The sequence below is a fragment of the Mustela lutreola genome, chromosome 2 (genome assembly GCF_030435805.1).
Source record: "Mustela lutreola isolate mMusLut2 chromosome 2, mMusLut2.pri, whole genome shotgun sequence".
In the NCBI taxonomy this organism is placed as follows: domain Eukaryota; kingdom Metazoa; phylum Chordata; class Mammalia; order Carnivora; family Mustelidae; genus Mustela; species Mustela lutreola.
The window spans coordinates 211203960-211215422 of record NC_081291.1 but is presented as its reverse complement, the minus strand read 5'-3'; the positions used below and the strand labels follow the sequence as shown (position 1 = coordinate 211215422).

The 11463-nt window shown below is 35.9% G+C and overlaps 1 protein-coding gene across 1 annotated transcript; it reads left to right on the top strand.

Moving 5' to 3' along the window:
* Window positions 1-6742: 6742 nt before the first annotated feature.
* Window positions 6743-6961, top strand: LOC131825990 (keratin-associated protein 19-6-like). The gene is made up of 2 exons (XM_059165291.1): window positions 6743-6860; window positions 6897-6961. The coding sequence occupies exons 1-2, from the start codon at window positions 6743-6745 to the stop codon at window positions 6959-6961; spliced, it is 183 nt and encodes a 60-aa protein (XP_059021274.1).
* Window positions 6962-11463: the final 4502 nt, after the last annotated feature.

Genomic DNA, 11463 nt, shown 5'->3' with positions numbered 1-11463 from the left:
AAGTTCTCATCACAAGAAGAATTATAACTGTGTATGGTGGTAGATGTTATTTAGACTTATTGTGATCATTTCACAATATATACAAATATCAAAACATCATGTTGTATACCTGAAACTTGTGTAATATTATATATCAATTACATTTCAATAAATAAAATGTTACTTATAAATGTAACTTATAATGTTACATTTATTTAATGTCACTTATAAATTGTTACTTATAAATGTTACTTATAAATTTCAAAACCAAAACAATGCAATACAACAATAACAAAACAAAATGTTCTGTAACATGTCTAAGGTCATATAAAGTAAACACACTGTTAAAAACCCAAGTCCAAGATCTGATCATGCTCCAGTGGGGCTTAAACTTTGGATTTGGTTTATTGTCTTCACAGAGTGAGCTGAACAACCAGTGAGCAGAAGCCCTCTACTTTCCATGTTTCCTGATTCAGTTATTTCCTGATTGCACATTCATTCTTGGGGATTTTCAAGTTAAGAGACTCTGTTAAAAATGTTATACGATTTTAAGAGTATATATGTTAAAAAAACAACAACTAACTAAAGCCTTAGTAAATAAGTAATAGCATAAAAAAGTTTGCATATTGCCTGAGAGAAAAATAAAAAGGTGGACACACACATAACTAAAGAAAATATAAGAATAAAGATACCATGATGAAATTAGGGATATGAATAGAGGGATGAAATACTGAATGGAACACATGGGTAAGAACAAAAGTCCTAACTGCTGAAAGTATGTATTGGGGAGGAATGTAGAATGAGATTATGAGATTTAAGGAGAGGTTTGATAAAAGATATGACATATGGATTATGAAGAAAGGTAAAGATAAAAAGGATTAATATAAACCATGAGGCAAGGTCATCTGCATTTTTAACTAATACTTTGGGGATGGCCTGATCTGGAAAAATGAGTAGTGTATAAAGAAAATATTTTTGAACTGCTTACAGATTGATTGATTGATTGATTGACTATAAAAGTAAATTTAGTCTCTTGGGTGGTCTCTCAGTTTCTGAAATAAATTTTCCTATGTTGATTAACCAAAAGTATGTTTTACAAACTGATGTATAAAGTCAAAATAGTTTTCGTGTGTGTGTGTGTGTGTGTGTGTGTGTGTGTGTATGTGTGTGTGTGTATTCAACTTGAGAAATAAACTTGACATTTGGAGAATTTGATATATTTAAGAATCTTAAATGTGATCAGTATATTTTAATCTAGATGGAAGTAAAATACAAGTACCTAGAGAGTGTTATGAAAATGGGAGATGAGAAAATAATGAGAAAACACCATCAAATATGAATGATGCAATATGTTTAGTGATGAAGAATTCTATGCAGGGAATTTTTATTTTGTGATTTTGAAGACTGATTTCTTTTCTCATTAAAACAGAAAGAATGTAATGAGTTCAAGGGTGTTCTAACGAGGCAGCTAAGCAAGCTCAGAAATTTTAATGAGTGTGCACCTCTCCTTGTGTCAGCAAACAGATTAATGAGTTGCCTCAAGTGAATGAATAATTTGTAATGATACAAAGGAATGGCCCCATGTTTTATCACACTTTCTGCTCAGGGGATATAAGCACAGCTATATGACATTCACACTCAGTATTTTGCTTTAAACAGCAAACAAGCTCACCACTCCTGACACCACGATTTTCTATGACAGCTACTACGGAAGCCTGAGCTGTGGCTTGGGGGTTTGTAGTCCAGGCTGTGGCTGCCGCTGGAGACATGGCAGCTTTCACAGATGGGGCTGGAGCTGGGGAGACCACAGACATGGTTGCCACTGCCCATCATGCTATAGAGGATATGGATTCTCTAGCTTCTACTAAACTACTACCCTAATAATCTGAAATCTGTTGCCATGAGCAGATTGACCACACATTCTTCAGTCAACACACTGAGATTACCCTGGGTTATTTGCCAAGAGAAATCTGAGAATTTCAGAGAACTTATTATTTTAAGGTATCTGCATAATGTCCTCTGGCATCCCGAGTTTGGGCACTAACAGATGATTTATGTTGAACACCAATAAATGACCTAACTTGAAATAGAAAATAATTAGAAATACAGTACACACAATTACAAATGTGTGTGTACATATTAATGTATAAAAAAGAACTCTGATTTGAGAATTACTAATTCAAAACAATAGAATGTTATTCTTTTTCTTTACTTTAGTATATCTTTCAAAATTGAATTTGGCAGCAAAAAATCAACTGTGGAGTGTTAAATCTTCCTGTATTTAAAAAAAATGAGTTGTTTTACATATTTCATATTTATTTACTTCTATTTTTTAATGGAGTTCAAAATTTGCAACTAATCTTCCATGCCTATTGTCTTCCTTTATTTTGTTTTATAAAAACAATGGTGTTCCATCTAGATATTTGTAGTTGCTCGACAACCACACCATTACAACCCCAATCAGAGCAAACTTTCCACAAATCTCATAATCTACATTGCCAAATTTTCATAGAAAATAAACTCTGTTTTCCTATGAATCTTTGAAATATATATGATCTTCCATTATTCATGGTCTGCTTTCATCTATTTGTTATGCATGCAAAATAAGACAGACATAAAAGTTAATGATAAACTGGATAATCAAACATGAACTTGGGTCATTCATCTCCCTCATCTCACTTGTCTCATGGGGACACTGCTCATCATCATCATCATAATCATCATCATCTTCACACTGAAGTATCTGTAGTGCAGTAAGAATAATATACAAACAGAAATATCATTATGAGGCAAAATGTTGTGTGGCTCCAACTGACCCCAAATACCATTCAATAATTGTTTTAAAAATTATATCCCATTCATCCCTTCAAAAATGACCATCTTATGGATATTGGACAGTAGCGTGCCCCCCCCTTAATTATCAGTGGTTTTATTTTTTGTGGTTTCAGTTACCTGAGGTCATCCACAGGTGGGAGCAAAGGATTCCCCTTTAGGCACATGGTCAGAAGATCAAAAGCAGCCTCACGCTACCTCCAACGCCTATGGCACTGAACTCATGTCATCTCATCACGTAGACATTTTATTATCTCAAGAAGTAGGATGAGTACAATAAAGGTATTTAGACAGAGACCACATTCACATCACTTTGATTACAGTATATTGTTTCAACTGTTCTATTTAATTATTAGTTACTACTGGTAATCTTTTCTGTGCCTAATTTATAAATTAAACTTTATCACAGGGATGTATGTATAGAAACAAACATAGTCTATGTAAGATTTGGTACTATCTGTGGTTTCAGGCATCCACTGAGGATCTTGGGACATATGCCCTGTGAATAAGAGGGGATTACTGTATGAGAAATAAGAAATAAAATAGGTAAAATATCAGAATTTCTAAATTTTTCCTAAAACTGAATAGCATCTTCAGAATTTCTAAATTTTTCCTAAAACTGAACCTATTGATACTTAGTATAAGCTGGGCCAATGTAATAAAAAAGGGATAAAATGAAACTACAGAGTTACAGATTTGAAAGGGACATTAAACTCTGTAATGCTATCCCATATCTGCTATTGCTGGCAGGGAACCTCAGAATAAGCCATTTTAAGACTAGAGAATTCGATTGTACTATGGTTCTACTCTTTTTATCTATTTTCTTCTTGAATGTTGTCAAATAAACCATTTTGAAAGTTCTGGTCATGCTTATAAGAAAAGCTAAATTGTCACAACTGATTTTATGGAAATTGATCTCTTAGATTAAGATTTTCTTTCTTTAACACTTTTGTTGTTCTGACATAGAGAACGTCACCCGTCAATTTGTAGGTTATCTGCCTTTGGATATAATTAAGCAATGAACAGTGCTAAAATTCAACTTTAGGTAACAAAACCAACTAACATAAAAACCCACGATGACCTCTTCTTTCAGTCTGTGATGCCTAGGGGTTGTTGAGCAGGGGAAACAGAGCCAAGTCACTTACTCTACTGAAGGATCACTCTGTGGAGTTTGACATTTCCATTTGGTTAGTTACCTCTAAGGACTGGCACTTTGGGCCTGACGAGCAGTAATCAATACAATTATTACTGCTATTGACATTTTTAGTATAATCAATATTATCATAATTTTGTTCTGCTTAGATTATATGAATCTGCACCTGAGGTGAGATAAAATGTTTGGAATTTATAAAAGACTTCTTCACTGCTAGGGAAATGTGAGAACATTTTTCAATCCTCCATCCAACAAGGCGAATAGCAACTTGGCCAATGAACGAAAACATAAAACAACAATAATAATGATAATAATAATAATAGTGATGATCCACATCTGCTTTTGTTCCACTGAATGGATGAAAAATAATACCCCCCAAAGAAATTTCCAAAGTACATTTTTCACTTATGCATATGGGGAAAAACAAATTTGTTTCATATTTTTCGAATTCTTTTTTCTTTTCTTCTTTTTTTTTTTTTATAATGGATGGACATTTATAAGTGATGAATAACAAAGTCTTGTTTTTTTTTTTTTTTGAAAATACATTTAACGTTTATTGTTAATGAGATTTTTCATTTGTGTCCCATATTGTTTCCATTTATAAAGTAGAGATAGTCTTAAATGTTAAAAAAAAAAATTAAAAGCTTTCAATCATAGTTACATGCTCTGACAGAGCTACACAAGGAGACTGTGGAATCCTTAATGCTATACAATTTATTCATAGTTCTAAATGATTCATTAAAAATGAAAATATTCATTCTATCAATTAGCTGATTTCTAAAATGAGGAATAAAAATGGAATGCAGTTGGGTTAGAATAGCATGGAGATTAAAGGCTAATATTGGGGTTAGTGCCACTCTGAAACCAGAAAGCCTGTTGGAACTCATGTCAGCTGTAAAACATTTCCTACAACAGCAGATCAGTTGCTTTGGTTATGATATGCATGATCCTTGCTTTAATACCAGTGAAAGTCATACAACTCTTTCAAAAAATACTGAGTGCCAACTAAATACCAGGTTTTATTTAGATACTAGGTCAGGTCAGTGGAGAGATCCATCCAAAGACTGTGTCATATTACTTATAAATCTCAGCAAAAGCTTAGCAAATGGTTATTGTTATAGAAAACAAGTTTCGGGAGTCCCAAGTGTCAAGGTATGGGCACGTTTGCATAGGGCTTTAGGTATCACTGACTAACTCTCTGGGCTCAGGTGAGGAACTCTGTGAATATCAGGCCATCTGTTTCCAAAGAGTAATTCCTTATTTTCTTCTTTTTATTTTTTCTAAAGTGTTTATTTATTTATTTGAGAGAGACAGAGAGAGCACATGCAGGGTAGAAGGGCAGAGGGAGAGGGAGAAGCAGACTCCCTTCTGAGTGGGGACCCCTCCACCAAAATGGGGCTCAATCCCAGGACCCTGAGACCATGACCTGAGCTGAAAGCAGATGCCCAACCAATTTAGCCACCCAGGCACCCCTCTTGTCTTTCTTTAAAATCGTTCCACACATGTAGGAAATTTCTTATGTATTCCAGGTTGTACAAATTCTTCTAAAATTTAAGATGATTTTAGGAGTTTTAACAACATTGTCAATATCCTAGAAGGTTCTAGTTGATATCTCAGGAAAGACAAGTTAGAAATTACTTATAGAGGAAAAAACGGGCCCAGACTAACCAAAGTGAAGACAGAGGCAAATCCATGATATTGACTACGGAGATCTAGGAAGAAGGATGCTGTATTCTTTTGAACATAGAGTTAGAGCCAAAACCATTTTCCCCACTTCACACTTATACCTGAATGCAGCAGTGAATCATGGAGGAAGAAATTTGGGTGATGTTTGGCGTAAGATTTGAAAAAAAAAATCTAAGGTACATAGAAAAGTGATGAAGGGCAGAGAAAGACAGGAAAATGATGTAGGGAGGCAAAAATAATCTGCACTTGTGGTAGCGGGAGACTAGAACATATTCTGGAGAAAGGGCCCAGGATTAAAAAAAAAAAAGAAAGAAAGAAAGAAAAGGTACTGTGGGAAGGCTTCCCACAAGATGGATTTTTGATTGTTGTGATAAGCTTTCCATGAGTGATTCCAATTCCATATTTAAACCCAAACAAGTATGCTGGCATTTAAAGCCGAAAATAAATCTATTAATTGTACATGGCCAAAAATTTAAAACTGTAGAAGTCAGGTGCCCTTTTGTGGTGGTTGTTTTCTGCTACACATGGCAAGTGAATGAAATCTGTCTTGACAGAAAGTGTCTTTTATATTCCAAAGAGCGGTGCATCTTTGTTTCTCATGATACAAAATACATATGCCTTTTAAAGAAATTGATAAACTTAAGAGACTTGACTTTATTATTCTGTGTGTATGTTTTGTAGAACCAATTACAACAACCCTCAAATGTCAGTGAGGAGAAGATATTTAATTAGAAATTCAACAATATTTAATGTGATTGATGTCAAGTGACTGTCAATCAAGTATTTTATTTAGGATTTGGTATGTCAATACTTTGAAGAAATAACAAATCATTCTAAGATTATAGCAGCAAGCTCTGCTCCACAACCTAACTATGTAGCCAAGCAGGTTCAGACATTCTTGTGCCTGTGGTCGGGGGACCACAGATTAATTAATTTTGTCAGGCAAATATAACTCATGTAATGACACCAAAGGAGGGGCACATGTTTTGTCACATTCTCTGATCAGAGTATATAAGTCTCCTTGTAAAGAAGTCGACATTCACACTCTGACTCTTGCATTGAACCACAAACCAACTCATCACACTTGACACCATGAGCTTCTACTATGGCAACTACTACGGAGGCCTGGGCTATGGCTGTGGAGGCTTCGGTGGCTTGGGCTATGGCTGTGGAGGTTTTGGTGGCCTGGGCTGTGGCAGTGGCTGGGGATGTGGCAGCTTCCCCACACTGGGCTGGGGCTGGGGAGCCCGAAGATATGGCTGCGGCCGCCCACTGTGCTATGGAGGATATGGATTCTCTACCTTTTACTAAAACTATTGTTGAAACTGGATGCAAAGGGAAAGCCTTCCCATTTATTTGGTCCTATTTTTGTACTTCAATTCCCAAAACATCTAACCTATATTCTCCAGAACAAATTGATAGCTATTTAATGGTTAAACTGCTTTACAAATATTTGGTGCTTTTACATCCAGAGCCCAACATATTTTTTTCTGAAGATTTTATTTATTTATTTGACACAGAGAAAGAGAGAACAAGCTGAGGGAATGGCAAGCAGAAGGAGAGAGAGAAGCAGGCTCCCCATGGAGCAGGGAGCCTAACGCGAGGCTCAATCCCAGGACCCCAGGATCACAACCTGAGCTGAAGACAGATGCTTAACCGACTGAGTCACCCAGGTGTCCCCAGAACCCATCACCTTAAATTAATATTCAATATAGAAAGCCACCTGAGTTTGCCCTCCTCATTTGGTTTACTTCTCTTGCCACCATTACCATAATGGTATCTTTCTAGAAGGTCTTAAAGAAACTTTGTATTTTGCTTTGTCCAATAAAATGGTTTCTCAAAATCTAAATTGGTTTTGTTTGATGTTTTAATTTTTATTATGTATCAGATTCTTTTGCAACTAATATAAAAAATTGCTTATGAAGCATTAAGATCTGTGGCTATTGGTATACAGAGAATGATGCAACAGTTTATAGTCCACCACATTATACAAGCTTGAGAACACATAGGGAATAATAGTAAGTTAATGAAAATGACTTGCCCTATCTCTCCTTTAACATGTGTGTGTGTGTGTGTGTGTGTGTGTGTGTGTGTGTGTGTGTATCACTCCTCTAAAATGTCCTGTAAGTGTTTCTGGAACAGGGCACCTGGGGGGCTCAGTCAGTTAAGCATCTGCCTTCAGTTCATGTCATGGTCTTGAGGTCCTGGGCTGGAGTTCCACATGGAGCTCTCCCTTTCTTTCTCCCCCTGCTTGAGCTTGTTCTCTCTCTGTCAAATAAATAAATAAAATCTTCAAAAAAGAGAAAAAGTATTCCTGGAACTACTAAGGATTGTGTCATTCTCATATTTCCTCTCAAGTACATGTTTCTGTGTGACATTGCTACTAGCTAAATATTTTCTTTCTTTTTAAGGCATTGTGTTAGTTTCACAATGTAACCATGAGGAAGGTACTGAGATTTCCTACATACCCTCTGCTTCCACACCTGCAAAACTTCCCCCAGTATCAATATGTCTTACTAGAGTGGTACATTGGTTATAACTTATAAACCTGCATTGACACATTACCATCACCCAGCCCATACATGAGGGTTGATTCTTGGTGTAATACATTCTATGGTTTGGGCAAATACACAATGACATGAATCTATCATTATAATACCATGCAGAATATTTTTACTGTCCTAGATATCTCCTTTTTTAAAGTTTTTATTTAAATTTCAGTAAGTTACCATACATTGTATTGTTAGTTTCAAATGTACAAAGTAGTGATTGATCACATTAAGTGTAATCCTTAATACCTACCTCCTGTGGTCTTCCTATCCATGCCTTCCCTTGCTGAATACCTTCTTAGTCCCACCAGTCTGGCCAGACATTTCTTTGCTTTTTTATAAACTTTGTATATGAGCAAGGGAGGAGATTAGAAAGTATCACTCATTTCCTGGGTAGGAACTATATTTCTGTAGTTGGTATCTACTGAGGGCTATTGTCCCTTATAAGGCTGCTCTATCTAGCATTGTCATGGTGCACTGGAACTCAGTGGTACCGTGTCCTATGGAAATAAAGGTGTATGGGAGGGTTCTTTTCTGATTTCTCTTTACACTCTGTCAGAAGGCTCTTAATATTTTGTAGATCTTCTCATGAATGAACAGAGTCAAACCTCAGGCACATACAAGATGCTTTACTGACAAGAGTCTCCCATGGATGGAAACTCTGGCCCCATTGCTCCATCAGGGCCAAACAACCTGGCTCGCTCTTTCTTCATTCCTCAATCTCTCATGAGGAACTTTCTTTTTGGATTTTTATATCAGTTCACCCTTTGGAACAAGCCTCTTGGTACATCAACAGTGAGCACAGATTGAATTCTCTTTTAGAAAGTTTCTTAGCCAACTTTTAAAGTGCCCAGAACAGCCTGTTTCACCAGTTTGTCTGACATGACCAGACATGTCTGAATCCACTCAGATTCATACTTGGACCCCTATGACTTATGTCTTGAGAAATTCTTTTTATCCTTCTGTAAACTGAAAGGGAAAATATTACTGTAAGAACAATTTGCCACAGCAAGAACTGATACCTTTTTACCTGGGTGAAAAGTTTACATTTTAAATCAGAAAAACCTAACAAGGAAAGTAAGAGAAAAAAAAAAAAGAGAGAAGAATTCATAGATCAGGGCCTGGTGACTTACAGAATATGCTTTCCATATTTATGTGAGGATGACCTGAGAACCAGATGATTACCTGCCCAAGAGCTGCGAAACTAGAAGTTGTCAATTCAAAGGATCTCCAAAAGATCCCTTCTGCATTCATTTAATCTCACTATTAATGCATAAACCTTAGTATGTTCATACATAAAACAGTGTGTTCTAAATCTATGTGATAAAATAGAAAAAATTTTCAGGTGATTAGTTTATGCTCTAACCAAAAAGTACAATGCATGATCCCTATAGATTAATAATAATGATAACTATAGCTATTATTCTATATGATTTATAAATTTGGTTGTTTATTTTCCATTGTCTAAAATGTAACAATATGTGAACTAGTTTGCACACTTATGTGTGCTCTCTAAGAGGTGTAGGTACATATAAAGTTTGCCTTGACAAACATACATAAGAAATTATAGGCCTTTTAAAGAACCATTACTTGGAACACAGAGTATGTGATTGCTCAACATAATTACCTCCAGACGGACAGTACACTGTACTGAGTTTGACCTTATATATCATGCATACTAGATTTAAATGCTGCCCTTATTTGAAGGTCTTTTTGATTTTTGATCTGAACTGTCCAGATGCTATTAAATTTGATTTGTGGCCAAACATAATTAGTGATTCTCCTGAATGTCATGGCTTTTAGAAGCATATTGCAAAAGCTATGTTGATGTTCTGGGTTACATTGTTAGACACTTGGAAGCTGGGAACACGAAACACATTTCTAAATTGCAGTCGCTAAATAGTTCTACTGGGAGAAATTTTGTTTACATCTCTTACATCAGTAAGATGTTACATTCTTCTGAGTGTGAGCAGGGGGAAAATATCCTGATTAAAGATAAATGTCCTCATTTCAAAGAAGCCATGACAGTGTTAGGTGTGCCCCTTGGGTGCTAGTGAATAGAAATCACATAATTTAGGATCCAGGATTAATGTTAAAGGATAGAATGAGAGAGAGAATAATTTCTTGAAACTTAGATGCAAAAAGTAAAATGTATTACCTCCACTGAAAATAGTTTTAGACATAATAATCATAATCACATCTCATTACTGACTTCAAATTGGTTATAGGCAATCTAATGATAAAAATCAATATAAATGGGGCGCCTGGGTGGCTCAGTGGGTTAAGCCTCTGCCTTTGGCTCAGGTCATGATCTCAGTTCCTGGGATCAAGCCCTGCATCGGGCTCTCTGCTCAGCAGGGAACCTGCATCCCCCTCACTCTCTGCCTGCCTCTCAGCCTACTTGTGATCTCTGTCAAATAAATAAATAAAATCTTAGAAAAAATCAATATAAAAACTCTTTAACCAATAAAAGCTGCTCTATTAATATTAAAGGACAGTTTAGTAAATACTTGATCATATATCTGAATAGAATAAAAACAGTATAACTGGTCAATTTTCTAAGTCTGAATAAAAGTTTTTTTTTTTTTTAATATTTATAATTCAAGAAATATAATTGCTGGTCTCCAGAATGTGGAGGACAAGGGTGAAGCTATGGATCTCTCTATGGCTCTAACTATGAACTTGAAGACTTTGAGGCTTAATATTGTTATACATTTGGTTATGTATCCACCAAGCACCTTGCTATGGGCTATAGGAAACATCTATAGGTTTTATAGTCCAATTGGTTGACAGTGTTATTGTGACCCATACAGCCACTTAGGTCAGAACTTGTAGAGGCTTCCTGTATCTCTTCTCTCATCTCTGCAAGCAACTGGTAACTTTTGTGTGACGTCCTTAATATACTTACAGCATTTTACCCATTTTCTTTTTTTTTTTTAAATAAATTAATGAATTTATTTTCAGGAAAACAGTATTCATTATTTTTGCACCACACCCAGTGCTCCATGCAATCCGTGCCCTCTATAACACCCACCACCTTGTACCCCGACCTCCCACCCCCACCCCCGCCAATTCACACCCCTCCGATTGTTTTTCAGAGTCCATAGTCTCTCATGGTTCATCTCCCCTTCCAATTTCTCCCAACTCCATTCTCCTCTCTAACACCCCTTGTCCTCCATGCTATTTGTTATGCTCCACAAATAAGTGAGACCAAATGATAATTGACTCTCTCTGCTTGACTTATTTATCCATTTTTCTTAAGTC